The sequence below is a fragment of the Centropristis striata genome, chromosome 7 (assembly GCF_030273125.1).
Source record: "Centropristis striata isolate RG_2023a ecotype Rhode Island chromosome 7, C.striata_1.0, whole genome shotgun sequence".
In the NCBI taxonomy this organism is placed as follows: domain Eukaryota; kingdom Metazoa; phylum Chordata; class Actinopteri; order Perciformes; family Serranidae; genus Centropristis; species Centropristis striata.
The window spans coordinates 23,652,755-23,677,012 of NC_081523.1; the positions used below are offsets into that span (position 1 = coordinate 23,652,755).

General features: G+C 39.4%; 2 protein-coding genes across 8 annotated transcripts in view; both read right to left on the reverse strand.

Annotated features, from left to right (window-relative positions):
* The window catches only part of LOC131974631 (ras-specific guanine nucleotide-releasing factor 2), a 45,816-nt gene extending 31,216 nt beyond the window's left edge, over positions 1 to 14,600 (reverse strand). For all 3 annotated transcript variants that reach the window (XM_059337026.1, XM_059337025.1, XM_059337027.1), the window contains exon 1: positions 13,948 to 14,600. In XM_059337026.1, the coding sequence (XP_059193009.1) occupies positions 13,948 to 14,223 (276 nt within the window). In that variant the 5' untranslated portion in view covers positions 14,224 to 14,600. The remainder of the gene's footprint in view (positions 1 to 13,947) is intronic.
* Positions 14,601 to 15,771: 1,171 nt separating this feature from the next.
* msh3 (mutS homolog 3 (E. coli)) overlaps positions 15,772 to 24,258 on the reverse strand; it is a 50,190-nt gene continuing 41,703 nt past the window's right edge. For 3 of the 5 annotated variants that reach the window (XM_059337489.1, XM_059337488.1, XM_059337490.1), the window contains 3 exons: positions 18,907 to 19,039; positions 18,578 to 18,746; positions 15,772 to 16,160 (listed from right to left, as the gene is read on the reverse strand). In XM_059337489.1, coding sequence (XP_059193472.1) covers positions 16,079 to 16,160; positions 18,578 to 18,746; positions 18,907 to 19,039 — 384 coding nt within the window. In that variant the 3' untranslated portion in view covers positions 15,772 to 16,078. Of the gene's footprint in view, positions 16,161 to 18,577; positions 18,747 to 18,906; positions 19,040 to 23,083; positions 23,607 to 24,258 lie in introns of those variants that run through there. The other 2 variants (XR_009394685.1, XM_059337491.1) reach the window with 2 other exon arrangements.

Genomic DNA, 24,258 nt, shown 5'->3' on the forward strand with positions numbered 1-24,258 from the left:
CCACATCCCTTCATACTCTCTTTGTGTCTCTCTCAGTAAGGATTCACTGAACCAAACTGAGTCCAGAAGAGAGACGTTTACCCTGCAGGAGGATGGACGGGCTTCGGCCCCTGCAGTGGGAATGGGCGGGGGGCAGAGTCACCAAGGTTATTGGAACACACACACACACACACACACACACTCAGAGACCCTCCTCCATCCTCCTATCCCTGCTTTTTATGTATCTGTCACTTCGATTCACTGGCTGGGTGCATTTTATTACATCAACAATGATCTGTGCTCTAACAGTCTTTGACAAGGAGAAAGAGAGGCAGAGAATGGTCGAGAGACGGAGTGGTTACATAATATTTCTTAACTGAGTACATGTTTCTAAATTGTGTCACCGCCTAACAAGATAACATTTCCATGGCAACGCACTATCTGACGCTTCCGCCGTGTCTTGTACTTTGATTTTCTGCTTTTCAGCGCCGCCTCTATTCATTTAATGCATTTATTGATCCATCCTGCAAATTTAGACATGATAAGGAAGCAGCATTAAGAAGAGAATTAGACAGTTTTTCTAATTAAAAAAAAAGACCTAGAATGATATTCTGAGCCTGAACATTTAAGATAGGACTGATGAGGTAATGGGTTATTGATTTTACGGTGCACATTATATGTCATGGTTTTTAATACAGTTGCTTTTTATAGCATTATTAAAGTGAAACCACACTAACATTTTCATACCATGTTTGTATTGATTCACTTTGAACATTATTATCACATATACAGTGATGATAACCAGGAAATGGTCATGGAGGAATACCACTCTGCTGCAATTATTCATTCAAAATTTTACTTAAGTGACAATGTAGAAGTATTAACTGATAAATGTACTTAATGATAAGAACAAAAGTATAGTCTTCATTATTAGGGCTGTGTATTGAACATTAGGGACTTTCTGAATTGTCTCCATAATATTGAGTATTGAAAAATAAAGTGTAATGTCTTAATTTCTTTTTGATAATGTAGAATTGTATCAAATAATTAGTATAGATTGTACTGGTACTATTGGAAACGGTGTCATAGTCAACATACTGATGTCAAAAAGGTTTGAATGATACTCATCTCTACTCATTATGTTGGCAAACTGACTTTAGTTAGTTTAGTGTAATATCTTAATATCTGCATAACATGTAAGCAATTTAATGTTAGAGATAACAAATTAGATATTAAAGAGTGAGTTTATGATGTGATTATTTTGTCAGATCTTTATCTTCAAAGTATCTTGTCATCATGTCAAATAAATGGAGACCGTGTGAAGTAAAAAGTACAATATTTCTTTATATTATTTCTATCTGTGATGTAGTGTAGTAGCTTAATGGAAATATTTCAGTAAGTATCTCAAAATGGCAGCTAAAGGTAGATAACTAGTAATTCTATATTGTAATGTTATTTATGTCTCCCTGTTTTGTTCATATCATTCATGCACACAAGGAAGCAGAAGGGAGTAGAAGTGTGCCCACAGAGAAAGTGAAGAAGATGGCAAGCTAGGAAACATGGATTTAAACAAAGCACTATTTATTTATTCAAAAGAGTTTGAATGTATTTTCTCCCTCATAAAACATTTGCAAAGTGTTTGTGAGACCCTGAGGATGCACTGTGTGTTTTGCCGAGAAACGCTGAATGTAAACTTCCACAGAACACATCAAAGAATTGTACAGTACTGAAGTAAATGTACTTAGTAACAGCTCACTACTGTTTCTACTGCATACAGTAAATACTGATTTGTATTTTTATCATCTCCCTTTCCAGCATAGTTTAAATGGGAAAATCGTGGAAAAAGTGAAATACTGTTGTCTGTACATATAAATAAGGGACATTTTCCACATCTTATTTCATGCTTTTGAATGTATTTTTTTCACCCCTGCTGTAAGCTCCTACTATTGGCTGCAGCCTTGACCCAATTGCCCCCAGGCAATCATTAAAGTTTAATGGTATCACATCCTTTACAGAAGATTTTGCATCACGCTGGACCTCGTGGCTTTGAAAACATTAACAATGCAGTGCAATGAAATACGCTGTAACGCTGTACTGTGTCCTCATTAGTCGGAGAGGAACATGTAAAAGCAGTAAGAGGTCCAACTCTCTCTGAGCTGTGAACACACATCTACCCAACTCTACAGTACCATTCAGGACTACCGGCTCGCTCTCCCTTCAAATCAGCTCAAATGTACCCTCCATCCCTCAGGGCCTTCACTGTACTGTAAGAGATTTCATTTAGACAAATAAAGACAGAGAGGAAAAGCAAAAGAAACAAAGAGACAGAGACTCTTTTCTACTCCTTCACTCTTTATGTCACAGACGACCAATTTACCACTCACCTTTTTTGCCAAATCTGAGGAACAGCTATTATGGAAAATGAGACTGTGAAACTGACAGCATGACACAAAAGAGTGTGTTTTACCACCACTGAGCTAGACACAGGCACAATGAAGGGAAATGTTATTATTTTGAAGCAATTTCGGGTCAGTCATTTAAAACTGCTTGCTGTGAGAACAGAGGTGAGGAGTGAGACTACTTTTCACTGTCCAACAGAGGCTGAACAATAGGAAATTAAAACCTACCATATACACTTCATGGTTCATGGTGGTGCTCTGATGAAATACTTTTTTTCTTTATTAAAGATTAAAGAGTCAAGGATTAAACTGGACTTGTTGGCAATAGATTCATTAGGCAAACGATGGCCGGGAGATCCAGAAATACTCGTGTGTTATAAATATTTAAAAGCAGAGACGACAGAATGTTGGGATCCGCTGATGATTAGAGGACTGTGATAGCAACTAATGATGCAACACTGCTGTCTGCTTTAGTGTCTGCACTGATGAGGGGCCAAATTGTGTTGTACACTACCACAGATGGACCTCACTATTTTTTTCCCCCCATCGACTTTCACTCTCAGCTTCTCAAAGCAACTGGCATTTTACCACTTTGATGTCGCTTACTTCAATGGGTAGAAATATTTATGAAAGTGTTGAAGGTTTCATCCCCACTGGGACTAAATGTGTATACACTGACAGTACTGAAAGACTAGTTGAATAATAATAAAGACACTACACAGTCACATAGAGCACTTATAGTATATATTATCATAGTACACCATTGTTATGCTATTACTGTGAATGTGACAGTATTCCACATTTCATGTGGGTCGTGTAAAAAGCATATTGCATTTTAATGTTCTGAATTTGGCCTTTTTCAAAATGTAGCATTTTCTGATTAAGATGTATGGGATATGCCGATATTTTTTGAAGCGCTTCTTTGGACGTGTATATAGGGCATGCAGAATAGGCATCTAAAAGAGAACTGGTGACAGTCAGCTCTATGCATTGCAGTGGTTGTTGTACACAAACCAACTAGCCATCAGTTTGCTAGGCTGCATTAGAGATGCATGCAGAGCAAAATGGCACAAGTGGCTGCAGTTGTTCCAGTGATTATAAAACATGTTGCATTAATGGAAGTATGCTCGGCTGCATGTAAATAGGAATATTACTGGAATATTTTCAATGACCATGTAAACAGCTTGAACACAACTGAATGGACGTTAACAGCAGTAGATGCAGCCCTTTCAATGGACTGCTATATTAACTTGTTCTGTTGGCAGCACCCTCTAGAGGCCAATCTAATCATGAATGACACCAAGGCAGAAATGACGTTACAGTGTGCGAAAGCCATGAGTGACATTTTCATGACTAAATATGTCACTTCCAGTTCTCACATCATCCTCATAACAACTTCTCTTGCAGCATTTACATACACTCGTTTTACTTTACTGTCTTTTATAACACCCCAGCTTTAGAGAAGTGGTTTTGAAGCGTAAACCTGACAAAACTGCAGCCTTTTGCCTAAACATAGCCCCTTAGTTTTCAGCAACCAGTCATTGAATGGACTGATACACAACCTACTGTACTACTAGAAGGTTGAGCAACCCCATACTTAACCATACTTATGGGAGTGATAACCACTGATAACGTCCATTCAATCACGTGTTAAAATTTGGAACAAGTGTTGGAATAAGGGCAAAAAAAGGTAATATTTTGTGCATGTAACCTTATTGGTTTTGGCTGATTTGACTGCTAGTCAGGTAGAAGTTGGGTGGACCTATGCTGTGAACCAGCTGATGCCAATTAACTGATGAGGAATATGTTGATCAAGCACAGCATGCACACTTACACAGTCCTGAGAACAGGGTTTTATCTCTTTTTAAAGTCAGCACTCCATTACATTGATAACTTTGACAAAAATACAGCAAGTTTGAAATTCTTTTTCATATCCTAATTGAATTAAACATTTCAGCAGTTTGAAAATGCTTAACCCAGATGCATGTGACCTGTATATCTTTTTTGGTACAGTAAATGAGCTCAAACACACAAAACCACTAGCATAGTTATTTAAATATAAGTATGATAATAAGGCCAATTACAAATTCTGAGAAACATTTGATACAAATAACCCTATGCAGATGTGTTGGTGGTCAGTCAGTCAGGTAGGTCAGAGAAATATCATGTCACCTGCCTTATCTCACCTCCATACAGGCCAGCCATTAAAAACCATGGATGGGGCACCCAATTTTCATGATTTGGCCCCTCATCAACACCCACTGCAGCATCACCTACCAAACCCACTCTGCTCAACACCAAAACAATGTGTTAAATAACACTGAATGTATTTCATGTAAATACATATAACTTGTGTTGTAAGTGACATAAGTCGGTAAGTTGTTGTACTTGATCCCATTTAAGGGTCAACCATAGGCCTTGTATTGAGTGTGCCTGCGGTTGTGGGTTTCACAAGAATATATCAAAGCCAAACCACAAAGGTCCGCCTGATTACATTTGAACTGGATTTGCATGAAAGCAAGTTTCTATACAGGCACCACTGAGCAAAAAATACTGTGAGCAAGCATACAACAGGGCAAGTTCAAACTGTCGTTTGCATGACGGCAGAGATCAGTAAGAGTTACAAAGCATAAATGCATAGGTGAAATACAACAGTTTATAAAAAAATTTATCCAGTGCTGCAGGGAAAACCAGTCACAGGTTGGCCGATAATCTGTCCTTTGTTGTGTGCAGTTAACATCTGAGTAGAAACCGTTTTTTTGTCTCATCCTATTCCTTAGATCCATATAGAAAAAAGAGATATTAACAAGCAGTGAACACAGTTAGCTCCACTGGAAGCTGAGGTATAATGCGTCTCCACCTTTGCTCTGCAGTGGTGAAGCAGGGACCGCTCAGTGATCCCGCAGGGTGATAATTACCATTACAGAGAAACATAACAGAGAGGAGACCAGATTTGTGTGTGTGTGTGTGTGTGTGTGTGACTACAAAGAAAACTGATATAATCCATACACTGGATTTCCTGTGTGTGTATGTGTGGGAGTATATACCACACTGTTTCCCTCAAAAGAACAGAAGAACATGAGATACTACAAAAGAACCACATGTAGTGGTTGTGAGTGATTATCAAAACAGCGTAATATCAAACCACCTGTTGTTTGCATTCTCACGGGACAAAAGAGATTACCGGCCCTTCTTATCATGACAAATATAAATGATTTGGGTTTGAATAGACCATACACAGGGTATGAAAATATTCTATTATAAAAGCCACAATACAACCCTGATTACATAATACAAAAACTAAATGCATCAAATTAAGCATTGTAGTGTGAAGTGTTTATTTTCCAAAAAATACCCATACTTAGACCCAAACCCACAATAAGAATAATTACAGGTACATAATATTCTATTACTGTGGATGTTTTTAAAAATAAATAAGATGTATTGCCCACAGAATCTTTTTGGCTTTTGTGACGGATTGAAATTGATGACCAAAAAAGACTGTAAAGCATGTTCTTGGCCATTAAGAGGGTTAAATCAGTTACTGAAACATGAAAGTCATTTGTGAGAAGAAGCTTTAGAGAGATAAATAAGATAGACTGGGTACACTTTTTCCACCCACCAGTCTTCTGGATCAGACTCACAATCTGCTTCTCTCCTCTTTATGTTCCTCTCATTTCTTTCTCAGCTCCTGTCGTGCTCCCACAGGGGCAATGCCTTTTTGTGCAGAGTGTAGCTTCATAAAACGCTCCAAGGACAGTAACAAAGAAACAAAATGCTATTGTCAGGAAAACCTTGTGCATTAAAATAAATAAATGTGACCTTATTTACTGTACATTATGCTAAAGTACCTGCACACCCATGCATCATCTTAATAAGCAGCCATGTGTCATCCATCATATTTGCCATAATAAATAACGTTAAAGAAAATATGCTTATTCCTGCTGAGATTCAGAAGAGGTCGATACACTTTTTTTTTGTTAAATACAAGGCTACAGCCAGCAGCAAATTAGCTTAGCTTAGCATGAAGACTGTCAAGTGGGTGAAGCAGCTAGCATGCCTCTGTCCAAACTAACAAACTCTGCCTGTGAGGTTGCATCTCTCACGTTTCAGTTACTGTACGGTATAAACCAATGCAAAATGAGATGTTAATTAGTGAGCTTTAGCGGAGACGTAGGTGGCTTTTATAACTGCTGGACAAAGCCAAGCTAGCTGTTTCCCCTAGTGTGTCCAGTCTTTATGCTAAGCCAAGCTTACCTCCTTGCTGTAGCATTACAATTAATGGTTATATCAACATTCGTATCTAAGTCTTGGCAAGATGGAAAATTAGGATATTTCCCAAAATGGCAAACTGGCCTTTAAAATGCTTTATTTCCCTTGCTTTTGCTTTGCAGAACAAATACAGAGTCAATGACCTAAGGCCCAGACCACATAAGACGCATCACCAGAAATGCGTCACCAACAAAACTCTGTTTTCTTGCATCATGTTTTTCGAGCAGTTTTTTAAGTGAAAATATTACCTTATACTTTTCAGTAAAAGGAGTTGCACTGCTTGTCAGTGTCACATTTGGCAGCCGATAAACTACCCCATTATTCAAATATTAATCTGCAAACTTATGCATGGAGTTGTGGGAGCAGCCAGATGAACCTCTTATATGCCACTTCTACTTTATGTAACCACTGAATTCAGCTAATGATGTATCAGCTAATGTGACAATCACTGAATCAACATCCCACACCCTGCTGTGTCTTCATTGCCCTCCATGCTGTTCACTTCCTCCAAAGAAGTTCTTATAACAAAGAATGGGGCCATTGTTCTCTCTTACACACACATAAAACTTTCTCTCTCTCCCTCTCTGTCTCTCTCTCTCTGTCTCTCTCTCACTCTCTGTCTGTCTCACTCACACACACACACACACACACACACACACAGTATATTAGTATACTAATAACTGTTTGCCTCAGAACACTCTGATCAGGGATTACCTGTCTGTTTATCTGGAGATTAAACAGATAGCTCCCCTCCTCCACCGTTTACAGCGGTCCTCCTACTCTACATGAATCAAAATCAAACATAAATACTACATTATTATATATAGCTATCATCAAGCTTTTTCACCCATCTTACACATTTGTTGCTTCACAGTTGCTCTGTTCCAGGAGGAGTTGTCGGGAAACATCCAGCCGCTTTAATGTAATAGATGCTAGATTGGAGAGTTTGCTCTACGACTCCCACAGTGCGTCAGCAGAGGAGTAGAAACACACCATAAATCTGTTTTACTATATTCTTGAGAATTGCTAGTGTGCCTAACCCAATCCTGTAAAATACACCGCTCATAAGCTGCACATACAACAACAAACAAACACACTTGGCAATCCTATTACCTGACATGAAAGTTTATTTCATACTCTCCTCTGTCTCCTGCACCACCACTCCACATTGGCACCTGTAGCTGGAGGAGCATTTATAAAAGATGGGAGCAGCTCCAGCAATAACAATAACACCTCTGAAGAGTACAGATTTTCGATGCCATGAGAGCTTTTATCACCCAGCACCAGCTCAGGAGGTGATGAAATAAGAACTCATACCTGCTGGGATTTTAGTTTTATGCGTTTTTCTCACCTCTCCTCTACTTATCCTGAGGCAGTGTGGTGACCCACAAGTTTTATAAACAATTTTAGCCCCGACAAATTCAGCTTTTCCAACAGGCTGATCAACACAGTTATTCTGCCATTTTGGAGACAACCAATCAGAAAATCTGGAGCTGAGCAGAAAATGAACAGCACATTTTTATTTTTGCAACAACAAAAAAAAGCTGCTGAAATCTCTTGAAAACACAGTTGGACTGAAGCAAAACAGTCAAGTTAGAGCTATAAAACCAATCAATGGAGTGAGAGATGTTAAAAGCTCTGTAGAGCTGAAACGAACTGCAGAGTTTGATGATAATTCTCTGTGGGTTAATTACTAGCAAGACTGTGTACAGGCAGCAAAATACAATCCATTTTTACGTTTTAAACTGTTCTCCGCTGCCCTCGCAGCCATAACAATTGTGAATGGTGGTGATGTGGAGTATAAATGGTGGAAGAAGTTGCACTCGTGATGGATGGGTCGAATAGATGTTGGACTTTCACCCAGGAGAACATCCAACAATGTGATTTAAACATCACTGAACTTCTGTGCCTCACACTTTGTGCATTACATTTTTTCATGTCACTTCCAGCAGTCACGTCCTCGTAACTACTTTGGTTTCCGTCATTAACGTACATTTACTAACCATTTAAACTGTCCTTTATGAAGCATGACCAGGCATGCCACTAACCTACATTAGTGGTTTTGTAGCCTCAATTCAATGAAACTGCACCCTTTTAAAAAACAAAAATTGCTATAATGACGTGTGCACCATTCTTAGAACGCTCTGCTTCGACTACGAACAAGGAAACGATCATATGGGCCGTTATGGGCGGTATTGACAAAAACCTATTTTGTCGTTTAGGTTGGAGATAATGTTGGATCTTTCACATTACACACAATGAAAATTGTTATAAGGAAATTCAATTTATTAAAATTGATTAAATTATAGAGCAGCAGTAGAGAAAAGGTATAATATGATGGGGAATTAAGCGGCAACCTTCGGGTCTGAAAAGTGAAGGCATTCTATCTAAAGGCCAGCAGGGGGCGACTCCTCTGGTTGCAAAAAGAAGTCTGATTGTATAGAATCTATGAGATATTACATTACTTCTCACTTGATTTATTACCTCAATAAACATTTTCTTAATGAGTTTATCGTCTCAACACCTATTTGGCCTTCCATAATACAGCATGATGTTAATTTGACATATTATGGTCACATTTAGAGCAAAATAAATGATTAAGTGTGGAATTCTTGAGGGCATGGATTCCCTATGATTGACAGGTCTCTACCACAGTGCACTGTATTGTCATGTTAGAACTCAAAACTTTGGACAGAGCCAGGTAAGCTTTTCTCCCTGCTTCCTGGATTTATGCTAAGCTAAGCTAATTGTCTCTTTGCTGCAACCCCAGACTCAAAGAAAGTACACAAGCATAATCTCCAATATGTTGCACAAGTCTTACTACTCCCAACAAAAAAAGAAGAAAGAGCATTTTTCTTAGTTCATGAACATCTGCCAATCTGGAGACAATGGTTTTCATAAAACAGAAAGTAAATCCTAAGAATCAGATCCAAGTACATTGTTGTGCCGTATTTTCTTGAAAGTAAAATCCACCCTCCATACTTTGATTAGTGCACTATTTCAAACACAAGAGACAGATTTTAAGACGCATGCCAGATGTAAATTCTTATCTGACACTAATGAGCTCCATAATGGCTTAAACTCTTGGCAGAAGACTTAAGAGGAAAATGAAAAGCAGCGTATGGAGGAAAGCAGATCCTCCACTAACATGGAATGGATTGGTTCGTTGATGCAGACGATTAGTGCGGGCAACAGCTATATCACATGGTTCTGAGAGGGCCGTTTTGAGCTTTCTAATGAAAAATAATCACACACACACACACACACACACACACTCACACTCACACACACACATATATATATATATGCAGCAGGAAGTCAGCAGTGACACTTCTCCTCTAGAGTGCTGCTGAAAAGAACCCCTATGTGCCTATAACTCAACAGACACATACTTTATTAAAGCCACTGCAGCCGGATCACACACAATGGGATTAACCTGTGATATCTCTCCTACGCTTTAAGTTTCTAATGAATGTTTCAATTTCACTTCATTACAACCATTTGCATTATGCATGGTTAGAGGGAAGGTCACAGATTTGAATCCCTGAAAAAGCTAATTGGTCAATCTTTTTCAAAGCATCCTATACTGAGCCTCAAATTCTGCACACAAAACTTGAACATAAAAGTTTTCATGTGTTGGAGAAGCACCTGAAAAAAATGAATTTAGTGATTTCAGTAATTTCACTTGACACAGAGGCTGTGTTTGTGGCAAAAGCAGTTCACTTTAAAGAGACATTTTACATTTGGGCAACCACTAACCACTAACTAAGCCACTCCACCTGCTCGACCTACCTCTGCTCCAGCCTCTGAACCACAGCCACCCCTAACATGTCATGCAATGCCTACTTACTATTTAATCTCTCGAGGTAAAACAACAATATGACCCCTTTCCTTACCAAAAGAGCAAGATAATAAATCTTATTAAAAACTGACAAAACTTTTTTTCCTAAAACATTTGAGTGCAAAGGCATGAAAAAAACACCTTTGAACTAACTCCTCTGATGCAAAGGTTTATTATTTAAGAGCTGCAGTGTTTTTTTTTGTTGTTTTTTTTGGTAGCATTGATTTCATTTATGATTTGTCTCTATAGGTGCTTTTTTCATGAACTAGTCTCGTTTCGTTCATCCTTCCTTCTCTTCTTCGCATCTTAGCTCCTCCCAGTAAGGATGAGAGAGAGATGTGATGAAGACATATGAGTTGCCAAATGAGAAACGCTTGGCTGCATAACATTAGTCTGAAGCGAAGTCAGTTCCTTATGGTGTGCTAAACAACTGTATCACCTCAAAGCGACTGATATGTCCAAAGCACTCTTAATTAAAGATCAGTTTCAAAACATTTTTATAGATTAGACAGATGTAAAGAATGAGTGAGTTTGGTTTCGGATAAGATATTTTCAATTAATCATGCCAAACAAAGCACTCAGTGTGCCACATGTGGAGGTGCAGCATTTTCACATCACGATACTTGATTAAAAAAAATTTACCTACATAGGATACATCTGTGTTTATTCACTCTGAAGCTCCACAAGGTACATTTAAAGGATTGGAACCTCGTAGTGGCAAAGAGAGGAGGGAGGATGCAAGGAAGCATAACAAAAAGCACCCATTATTTGTTTGGATCACGGCTCTGACCGGCAAAGTCCTACAAAGACTGGATAATGAGCATTTTTTTCTACATGGCAGATTGTCGTTCCAGAATTCAACACCAGGCCTTTGAACCACTCAGCATAATTTGACATATGGGTGGAATGAGCTGGAAACAGTCGACAACGTATGTAATAGTCATCTCCCCCGGTTCATGGCCTCTGATGAACTGTGCTTTCTCTTGGGGATCAATAACCAACCCTTGGCAGCAGGGGGAGGGACAGTTTAATAGTGGCCTTTTACACACGTATTCACATCAGCGACGCACGTCTGCAGTCGCTGTGGAAACCATTCTGACCAATGCGAATGCTCTCCAAATTATTTGAAGGGTTTGTGTCTATCTGAGAGTACAACAGACAGAGAGAGGCAGTAGCTGTGTGTTATTTGTGTGGTTACATTGTGGCTCACTGTGGGGGTGTGATACTGCAGGTTGCTGGCAGACTCACTCTACTGCACAGAAAAACAGTGAAGAGCAACTGATGGAAAGATGGAGGCCTCCTCTCACTTTATCAAACACTCACACAAGGAATAAAACATGATCAGGGTGAAATTTTGATTGAGACATCTAAAACACACACATTTTACACAGTCTTTGCCTCCTGTGTGCATGGCTATGTAGTTAAACAGTTACATTGCACAAGCACAAGGTTTCAGCTGAGGGCAGATTGTAAATAACCCTAATTAAACCTCACAGCTGTAGTATACGGGTGAGACAGATGGGGGAGAGAGTGAGACAGTCAGTGTGAGTGAGGATGAAATAAGACATCATAATTGCCAAGCTCTGTTACATTAGAAGAGACCGGTTTTATGCTTACATCAGTGCCGATATTAGCGGTTTCAACCACATGTAATTTTGCCCTCAGAAAGAGATTCGTTCCCCTTTGATCATCATTAATAACAACTCAATTAGATATAAAGATGTACTTTTCTCGCTTTATGTATGGCTTGATTAAAACCACACTCTACCATCTCCTGGCTCTCCTTAAGCTTTTCCTTCAAAATACATCTGGAATTAATTGTCTTTACACATACTGTACATTTAAAGAGACAGACACGGATTGTATGAGGGGGGAGGGATTCCATGGGGTCGGATATTTTCTTAGTGATGATGATTGGCGGCTATTTTTGACCTCTCAGTACCTCTAATATGATTAATTGCACATCCACTTACTTGCTCCAACTGTAAAAAAGTCAATGCTCTTCAGTGTATCCCTCCCCCTACATTAATGGGCATGATGCCTGAGCACACATATGCACACAGTCCCTCAGAGTAAAAACTGGGATTAGAAACAGGAATCATTCCGTTTTCTCTGGGTTATTTTTTTACTATAACAAAAATGCATTCTTTGATTTAACCCTACGAGGGATGATATTCATGTGACAATTGCATGCATGTTACATTTTTTTTCTCAATGAAAATGCATGTGCAAATGGTAATTCAAATGTTTCCTAGCAACAAGATCTACTTTAGTGTTGGAGCAACAATGCTGAGGCAACTTCCAGGAGCCAACGGATTTAACCAAATATTTCCCTGCAAAGTCATAAACCTCTGACCTTTTTACAGCATTGAAGACTCACTGCTTGTCTACAAACATGCATTATTTAAATCCACAGAAGTTTATTTCAAATTGTAGATCACTTTCAGATCACAAGGTTTCTCAAGACACTAAATATGCTGCAGTATGTGTAACTAAATGAGGCGCAAGACATTTCTATTTGATGTAGTGTTACAGCCATAAAAGCATGGCATCTATGAAATGAATATTTCATTAAAGGTAAAGATGCTGTGGATTTATTGCAGTGCTGAATCAACAAAAATATTAAATATGCATGTGATACATATGGTGAAGACGGTGTTCTGTAATTTTATAGCTTTCATGAGGTTAAATACAGGAACCGGTTGCTGCATTGCTAGAGTTGCTCCCTATTCTCAGAAATGAATTAGAATTTTCGATAAAAAGAGAAATCAACCATGTCTAATTGTTCATTATAAGGTAATGTTCAGAATAACTTCACTGTGTTTGTGATTACAATGTGACAGACTAATGGGTTCAAACACTCAACAGGTTACAAATCAAGTACATTTTGTAGATGCAATCAGAAAATGGCATGACCCTAGAGACAGAAAAAACAAGAGCAAAAGAAATATTTGTGTGAAAGGTAGGGTCCTGTTTTTCTGTTTGCTTTGAACTGGAAACAGACATGCTGTGGGAAACCTAACTCTCCTACCAGCCTGCCCCCTTTTGCACATCTGAATCTTTGGGGGATGATCACCTGGTCGGGGATGATGCACTTGGAGGACTTGACTCTGCAGGGCTGAACCACAGAGAGCCGAGAGGCTGAGCTGCTGCAGCAGCCACTTCAGTCTGATGCTGCATGGGCAGCTTGCTCTTTTTTTTTGCTGTACATGGGCGTCACTGTGGGTGTGATGAAACTATTTGGACATGTAGTTTTCAGTATTGTGATTTTAAAAAAAATAACAAACAAGTAATAATCAATACAAGTTTCTGTGGAAACCATGGATTAAATAAGCACCACAATGATATCAGTGGGCAGATTTTTGGGAAGTTGCACCATCAGACAAGTAAAGATGCGTGGACTTTCATTTACAACAGGCTTTAGTGGACTGGCAGTCTGCTTTTTTAAACTCTCACCTGTTTCTCCAGCGCTTCCCTCCCAGTAGTGGACATCTTGGGCGCCGGCGTGCGCTCGCAGGTGCATCCTTCCAACAGGTAAATCCCGGCAGGTCTCGCGCTCTGCTCGTTCTCGGAGTAGAACAGCACATTCTGGTAGAGGGCGAAGAACTTCTCGTGCCATCGGCTGTTCTCCGCAGTCTTCTTGCTCAGGTAGCCGCGTTTAGTCCCCTCTTTACGCGCAACCGCCGACAGAAACAGTGCGTGCCCTTCGTTGCAGCGGACGCTCTTCTGCATTTTGTCGTACGGTTTGGAGGAGAGAGAAGAAAGTGGGGCGGCAGAAGCTTTCACCGCGAGCCCATGTTCGCCGGGGGTTGCGTGTGAACTTTCCCACCGAGAGACGCGCGCGGCTCAGCGGTGCCGAGGCGCACCAAAAAGTTGCCCCGCTGATGGGAGCGCGTCTGCAGAGGAACTCATAGTAAAGATGCCCGAGTCCCACAAGCACTAGAATAAATCCATGCTGCTCATCCAATAAAACACGCTTTTATAAACAAACAACAAACAAACAAACAAACGCGAGAGGCGTGTCGTTCACAAAGGGGAGAACCCTGAAGTGGACAGACAGTGACAGAATCACAGACCCGATAAACTGTAATCGGCTTTGACAGTGGTTAACTCTCTCTCTTTCTCTCTCTCTCGTAAACAAACACTCACTCCCACTAGGTCTCTCTCTCTCTCTCTCTCTGGTGATGCGCGCTGATCTTGGAGTTGGCGGAATTAAAGGCGGAGCGTGAGTTAGTGTGTGTGTATTTGAGAGTGAGAGTGAGTGAGAGAGCTGGAGATGTAATGCAGATTTTCTCTGTGGCAAATGTTGTGATTTGTTTCTGCATTATTAATAGCGTTGCATTAAATAGCACACACACTAATGAATACATTAATGGGTGCAGCAAAAAGATCAATACAATATTCTACCTTGAAAAAACAGTAAACAGTAACAGTCCGTTGATGGGTCTTGAGGGCGCATATGTGAAAAAAAGGACTTTTTGGACGGGGGGAGCTGCAAAAAAAATCCCCAAACTGGAGTTGTTGAATAAGAAAGAACTGACTTTAACCATAAACTCTATAAAGGAAGTGGACATAGCCACCATGACGTCACCCTACAGTTTAAAGCCACCAGTTTGGCGTTTTATGACGTTGACGTCTTGTTTTTTTTGAGCTAGAATTGATCCCAGCTGGACAAGAGGGTGGAGCTGGGGAGGAGGATGCTAAGTCATCAGCTAGCACTATCTTGGTTACCATGTGCATCCATAATTCAAAATGAATAGTTGACTCCTTAACATGTTCTTAAGTACAACTTAATACTGAACAAGACACTTTATGGCAAAAATGAGCAGTTAACTTTGATAGTTAACTTTGATGACCTAAAAATATACTACGAAAAGGTCAACATTCTAAGACAAGTAACTGTCGCAGCATTTATTATCTATTTAACTCTAAATGGGACTAAAATATCATGCTGTATTGGAGAAGACTTGAAACTAGAGATTGGAACTATAAACTCATTATGAGAATGTTTACTGAGGTAATAAACATTTTTATGGACTTCTATACATTCTCACTTCTTTTTGCAGCCAGTGGAGTCGCCCACTGTTGGCCATTATAAAGAATGCAGGTTTAAGGCACCTGAATCTCCAACCGAAGTGTCAGGGGTGGAGTGCCACTGGTTCAACTGCATCAATATTGATCTTAACAGTCGCGGCATCGCGGCTCCGTCTGTGTTGTAGTAGTGTCAGATGCTAAACTGGTTACGTCAAAGACCAGAAAGTATGACAAGAAGTTTTTCTTTCTCTTCATTTAATCACCAAAAACACTGATGTCACATTTAGTATGGTAGGTAAAATCTTGATCAGTGGATATTAATTAATGTTACAACAATTAGGTTACAGTACAGGTGACGGGGATAACCAAAACCTGAGATGGTTAAAATCCTTTTATCCTCAAACATGGAGAGAGAGAGAGCAGCAACAACCACCCTTCTCCCAAAGTATGAAACAAGTTTCTACCGCACATTTCTTTGTATGTTTGAACATGATCATTCACTGATAGCTGTGTTTTCTCTTCTTAATGTGTGTGTCCGGATGTTGCAGTGGTGTCAACAGTCTGACTGGAGCCACTCCATGAGAGATGATCTGTCCGAGATGCTCCAAAGATCGAAGAGAAGTTTTTTATTCTTCCTAAAGAGACGGAGACAAAGACACAGAAGCGTTGCTGAAACAAAATATTGTATAAGAAACTGCTGTGTATCCTCACATAGCCCACATAGTGTGTGTTGAGCCTAAGTACACTGTACACTCACACAGAGTTGTGTGAGAGTACAATAAAATCCCTGTTCTTAACCTCCGACCATCAGCTCAACTCCTCTGTGTACGATTGTTGTGTGCTCAGCATGGCTTCTCTCCAACCAAGGCCAAACATTTCATATAGAGAGGATTACAATGACAGAGAGGTATTGCTCTGTGTGTGCGCGTGCTGACAGATATTTCATATGGTGAGGATTACTTAGGAAGAAGCTCAGCAGCACTCAACTCCCAGCAGGCTGCCGGTTACGGAACAAAGAGATGCCCTGTACAAATTTACAAAGACAGAAGTCTGTATTTGGGGGGAAAGTGCAATTTGCTTTGGCACCAAAAGACTAAGTAATAACAAAAAATAAGTTTGCCATATTTCTGCTTCCTACCTCAAATGTGCAGAACATCTGTGCCTGGCAGTGTGCGGTTTATCCTAGTAGTGAAATGTGTCTACATCAGCATTAAAAAACAAACACACAGATATTCTCTTTTTTCCCAATCAGTGTGCACTTGTGCAAAAACAAATTAGCCAATGAAAAATAACATTTGGACTTCTCTGGGAAAATACACCATGACAAAAGTTTGACGAAATTGACCCACTTGGGTATTGATTAGCAATTCCATCATATTAATTACAATTGGATTAGAACAGATTAGGGCACAAGAGGCTGTTAAATAAACCTGTCCTGCTTGAGCTAAAGGGAAATGACACAATAACGATGGCAGAAGAAAGTGCAATTTCGATTTCCAAAAAGTTGGGACATCAAATTCAAAACAAAAGTTCAGTTTGAACACTTAACATCTGATCTTTACAAATAAACATATGATCTTTGAAGGCTTCAATTCGATATATGCCACAAAGGATTAGCAAATGATCATATTCTCTTTTATTTATGTTTTGGACAAGTTTGTGGAATCAAATTGGCAAAAACACTTTATCCTACATTTCCCACAATGCAACTCGATAGTGTTCATTTGAATAAGTCCAGTCCATCAAATCAGTAGTTGGCTCCTGCAAAAAAACACAGGGTTGCCTAAGAAAAACATCGCCAACTACTATGTATATGTACTTAAATTTGTCTCATTAATACCTGTAAACGCACAGAGGGTGATCTACAAATAGTCCTTGATTTGTTTGACTTGACTTGTTTTGCTATCCACAAATACAAATTTCTAATTTGTAACTTGTATTTTGTTTTTTACAAAAAAGTGTGTATTTGTAAATATATTGTGGATTTGTAAATACACAATTTTCCATTTGTAAAAACAAAAAAGCCATTTGTAAAACTGTAAATTCTGCTTGTGAAGTGTGACTCTGCATTTGTGAATCATCAATCACACACGCATCTCTTTCCTCAAAGACGCATTTTTGAGACGTTCTTGACAAGATCTACAAACAAATAGATTGTGATTCACAAATGGCCCGACCTCCTCAACCTGTGTTGTTGCAAAAATATTCCTTCCACAAACCGAAATTTGGGATTTGTAACTTGTGTGTTGGTTTTTACAAATAAATGTGTAATTGTAAAAAAAAAAAAAAAAGTTTGTATAACTGTAAATTCTGCTTGTGAAGTATGATTCAGCATTTGTGGACCGCCAATCACACACACATCTTTTTCCTCAATGACGTATTTTTGAGACATTCTTATGGAGAGAATCCACAAACAGCTCGAGATTCACAAATGGCCCGCCCTCCTCAACAGTAGGTGGCAGTGTTATTATATGCATTGATGGAGGGATTGTTTGGACTCTGCTTTAGGTGGACTTACACTTAACTTTCGATTTTGTGGTAAAGCCATGGCCGAAGATGTTACATAAGTAAAAGTATTTTTCCTTGCCCTACATTACATTCGTACCTATACCGTGAAAATGAAATGAAAACAATGATAACACTATCGCGACTGTGCCCGTTTGGTTAAAAGTTTAATTACCCTGCGCGGCCAGCGCACCAGAGCAGAGAGGAAAGACACATTTTGAGCACAGCTCGAATAAGCTGTGCATGTAAACGTACTGACTGACTGAGTTATGACAACATGGCCTGCTCCAAAAGACAGTTCAGACAGGGACGGGGCCTATATGATAACTTTCAAACATGGACCCTGGTGTAGTTTTACACCATCCTGCTATATGAACCTACATATTTTACAACTCCAGTTTATTACACTGTTATAATTTGTTTCGTCTCAAGAGCCACAAAATATACTCTACAAATGTTGTTTTAGTCAATGACTAGCAAACAGATTTTTTAAATGAATGGAGTCTCCCTTTAAGAAATATTTAGGGCGAATGAGTGTTCGCTGTACCTCCTGGCGTTGACCAAGCACTCCAGCTCTCGGGCTTTGCGTGCAGCAGTGTGTAGGATAGGGTCTGGGATGTCAGCCAATCGGGCCACATTTAGGCCGTAGCTCCGCCCTGCAGCTCCTTCAGTTAATTGGTAGAGGAAAGTGATGAACTCTGGCTGAACCTCTCCATCTGACACACACACACACACACAGAGACACAGACACACAGACACACACACACACACACACACACACACATACACACACGTTAAAAACGTATTCTAAAGTCAAACCCCAGAAATCAAAAAAACATTCAAAGCATTTTCATATGCAAACTACAGTACACATACCATCAGTGTCAGCAGTGATGTCGGGTTCATTGAGTAGGAAAGCCATGTGGTAGTTAGACACATGTTCAGGGTACACCCGCTCCAGCTCACACAGAGGAGGGTAATGGGTCACAAACAGGGTGAGGGCTTTCACCTAAGAACAGCAAAGAGAGGGTGTTAACATTTTGATTGAAGGTCTAAAAGGCTGAAGAGCTGCCAGAGACCCTTTGGTCCTCACAGTAGTAATGCAATATGTACATTGTGTTCACAGGGAATAAGAAAATATCCAGCTGAGAGGCAGAAAAAAGCAAGCAAAGGAAGGAACACCACCATTGCAACCGCTGCTCTACACCAGCCTGCCACAGAATGTCTTCACTTCTGTTGTCTCTGCCACTCAGAGATGTCTCTCTGGTCGGTAAAAGTAATAAAAGTAAGTGCTGGCTGTACAGTGATGTCACTTGAGGTGACCCTCCACCTGCTATGTTTGGTTTTACTGACAATAGAACCCTCCCACCTACTCACCAGCTTTGCAGAGTGCCTGTGAAAATACGAGTGTGAGCAGAATGCAGACAAGAAAATCAGATAAAAACTGAAGTAAATGTTAAAAAATTGCATTCGTCATTATCTGTTAAACAAACACAGATCTGAATCACATTCTATTATCAGGTGGAAGAGAGGTTGAATAATGATCAAATTTGTAAATCAGTGAGCCATGTCATGTTCATTAAACCGTAATCAAACATAAACATGAAAACACATAACCAACAGGACGTACAGTGTATAGCCATGCTCGTGGCTCAGCGACGATGCTAACATGTTAATATTTAGCAGATTTAATGTTAGCATGTTTTCCAGTTTTTGTATGTTAACTTGCTAATATCTGCAATTTAGCACTAAACTCAAAGTACAGCTGAGGCTGATGGGAACGTCATTAGTTTTATTGCATTTAATATTATCAAGTGTTTTGACCTGATGTGAAGTCAAGGCATCACTAATGTTATTACAGTTCATCCTGAGGGGGATATGAAGGTCTCTATTCAATTTCCTGGTAATCCATCCAGTAGTTTTTAGCACATGTCCCTCAAAACCACAAATGTCAACCTGCCAGTGATGTTAAAGATAACATTCAGGGGTTATTCAAAGTCTGTTGATGTCTTTGTTGAAAAAAGTTTTTCACAACACCAGAATTGTAAACTTAATTTAAACCAACACATTTGTAATAAAGTTAATGGTAATAACCATAATTATTTTTATTCCTAAATGTTTTCAACACCTTGTAGACCGGGACATTCTAAAATGTTTTTAGCTTGAAAATCTGATTGTAGGTCTGTTTTTTTATAGCTTCGGGGCTTTTGATGCTATCAAATATATAATTAACAGAGATTGTATCATTTAAACAGGTGGAATCAAAAAAAGTATCAAAGTATCGATACTTTCGTTAGTACATTGTGCATGGCAATCCACCTATTAGATCAGTTGCCATGGTGGTTCTGATCTGAACAGGGGTCGGGGCTTGTTAATGGTCTGATTAGGTGCTAATGACAGCTCATTACCAGACCACCCCTGGGTGCACTGAGAGCCGTATTCTGCAGAGGTAGACAATCTGATGAAATCAGTGCTGAAACAATTACTCAATTAATCGATTAGGCAGTTAGCAGAAATTTTATCACGGGCAATTTCAATCATCAAATAATATTTGGAGCGCTCAGCTAGTTCTGGGTTATTGATAATTATAAAGTACAACAACTAGATAATTATAGAGAAATAAACTTGTGCTGCACAGTACTAGGATTATATGTCATGAACATGCAGCCTGTTATGAAGAATCACAAGTAGACATGAATTCATATTACGTTTGACAACAACTGTGCCACCAAAAGGGTTGCCAAGGGGTGGAAAATCTGGGGAATTATGAAAATATCGGAAATTTAAATTTAAAAAAAGACATTTCAATAGATTAATTTGTAAGTAATACTTTATCAAGTTTTAATCATATTGAACAATCAATTATTTCATTGAACAACAAAAACATGAATGCTGAGTAAAATCTTACTCACCCCCCACCCATTCAAAAATTAAGTAAAATGCCCTCCCATCCAAAACCCCCCCAAAAGTCCCATGTAAAGTGTTAAATGACAAAATTATATATGAAAAGAGCCCCTTTTCCTCCAAAAAAGTCCCATTCAACATGTAAATGTTGAATTGGAGGGGGCGTGGTCTCAGTGTCCCTGGAGTAAGCAGTTTGTGATGTGCATTTGATTGAGGAATAGCACATATTCAAGTGTACTTGCATGAAATCTGGTTGTTTTAGTCAAGATTATGCTAAATTATTCCCATAAATTCATGTTAATTCCCATGCAAAGTTTCCAATTTTGAAAATTCACAGAATTTTGCAACCCTAGCCCCCAACAGGTCACTGTACACTTTGACCTGTTGGTGACACAGGGATAAAAATCACCAAAGTCATTAGTATACATCGCCTACAGACCATTAATGTCTGTGGAAAAAACATCATCACAATCCAATAGTTGCTGAGATATATCAGTTACAGACCAACCAATACAAGAGGGCAAAAAAAGATAATCAGAAAAATGTTGTTTTCTAAACTCTTATTCATCATATGCAGCTTTAACGTTACTACAACTATATGATTAATATATGGAGGAAACATTGGTTCTGTTTTACTTAATGTTTCTTTTGTCCTGTGACCTCAGTGAATATTATTCACATTTCTTTTTACGATTTCTTCAAACTTATAAAAAAGAGAGAAGGCGGAAAAAAGAACAGAGACAAAATAGTAGAGAAGAAAGATAAAGTGGTAGGTATTATCATTATTGAAATGGTAGGTATTATAACAAATGTTGCATTATGTAACACTGTCTGTGTTACCTCAACTAAGCACAAGTCGTAGCTGAAAAACAAAAGAGCAGAGCATCTTCAGCTACTGCACTCTGGCCCAGTGTGTTATTTGACTGCCTCTGTCTGTACCCTGCAGTGCTGAGCTAATACTTGAATACTTTGTGAATAATAATACCAGCTGCATAAACACATGTAAACTGTGTTGTGTCACTCCCCCCCATCACTCTTTTGTTTTTCTCTCTCTAAGGATGTCGGCAGTCAATCACTCCCGTTTTTCTGTGTTTCACTCTAAACACCACACATGGTTTTTCAGACTCTGGAGACAGATCGAGCTAAAGTGAAGGCACTTCACCTCATCTCGCTTTTAGAAAAAAATCTCTGTCAGGTCTGGGAGCCACCCAAATGCTACATGATTGAACTCTGGCATGAAGGTTAAGATGTGAAAATCACAAAAAGCGGGTTGGGCACTCACTCAGCCTTGCTTTCTCTCAAATGCATGCACAAACATTTTTTCCTCTCAGCGCTGCACTCTGAGGACAGCTGCTGAGAGCTTTTCACTAAAACAAATGCATTGCCTTCGTCTGCTTACTTTAACAGCCCAATCACAAGTGAATGGGAGCAGGGAAGATACACTGACACAAAGTACTGGGTCTTGACAATGTTTCAAACTGTTGACAACCTAACAGTCACTAATGCTGGATTACATATCCTAAAAATGTCAGTATTAGTAACCACTAAGTCTGATGATGATAGTAATGATAACAAATAGAGTATGAGCTCTCATGGTGAAGCAGACCTGAGTCTTACATCATCGCAGCAGACAGCTGGCTGCAGGACTCGGCTGGTTTGAGGATCGTCCCTCTAACGTCTCGGTCTAACAAAGGTCACACGTCACTAACAATACCTCCCTCTGAAAGAGACGCGCATGGTGACTCCCACATGCTTCAAACAAATACACAGACCTGCACACTCATATGGCTGCACACACACACACAGAAACACATAGACAGACACACACACACACACACACACACACACACACACACACACACACACAGAAACACACACACACACACACAGAAACACAAACACAAACACAAACACACACACACACACACACACACACACACACACACACACACACACACACACACACACACACACACACACACACACACACACACACACACACACACACACACACACACACACACACACACAGGCAAGCTGCTTAAATCATTCCTGTCCACCTACACCAAAAGGTAAAAGCAAACAGAGCATGGCAAAGGGAGGCTGCAGCCTTGATAATGGTCTGATTAGGTGCTAGTGGCAGCTCATTACCACCCCTGGGTGCACTGACTGCCATGTTCTGCAGCGCTAGACAATCTGATGAAATCAGTGCTGAAACAATTAATCGATTAGTTGGTAACCAGAAAAATTATCACAGGCAATTTCAATGATCAAATAATCATTTAGATCAAGTTAAAATAGTAGCAATCAGCTAGTCATGGGTTAAGTTTTTATACAGTTGTTTTGGCTGAAAAAGTACTTTAAAGACATATTTTAGAAGCTTAGAAACAATAAAAACCTGAATTTTGGAGTGTTGGGTTGGGCTACTTGGGGGCAGCAGAACAGGCTGAAAGCATCTATAGTAAAGCTGGGAAGTTGTTTTGTTGTTACAATATCAACATTGACACATTGACACATATTGATTATAGTTAGGGTCAGTGAAAAGGTGATGACCTTTCTAAATGGGAATACCTGTCATGTGGATGATTGTGGCTTTTTAGTGACCTCCAGGACTAGCTGACATGGATCCATGCTTCAGGGCACTTTTACACCTGGAGTTTGGTTAATTTGGTCTTGAACAAAGGGAAAAAAGATGCAAAGAGCAAATGTCATAGGTTACATTAATAAACGATAGTTAATAAAAACTTATGAGTTGATGCAGTACAATAATCCATATAAAGCTGGAATGTTGTTATGTTGTTGTTATCACAATATCAACATTGATCGGTACACATTGATTGATTCGCTCTGCTCCTGCACTCTGAGTTCTCTCTACCTCACAGCTGCTGAAATTTGTCACTGATTATTGAAGAAAACAGATTTATTTTTTCTGTTTGCCTTTTTAGATAATTGCTGAAGGAAACTATTTACACTGATTACCAAGTCTCTGTGAGTGAAGGTTTTTTGTTGTATCAAGAGAAGAGCCAGGCCAGCTTTGTAAGAAGCCACACCTTGAATAATCAAATCAACTTTTGATTTGTGAAACAGATACATATTAGGCCTATGTAAATGCACTCAGACAGAACGGCCTCCTCTCTTTTTTACTAAGAGAATTAACTTAACAGGCCAACCAAAAAGTCTGGGCTGAGCTGTTTCTTGTAAAGCCGTATAAGATCCTGGCCAGAGACTCACTCGGGTCAGAGAGAATTCTACAGTCTTGTTGTGAACTTCTGTCTCGACTGCGCAGTGAGTAAAACTCATCAAAACCAGCCACAGAATTGGACC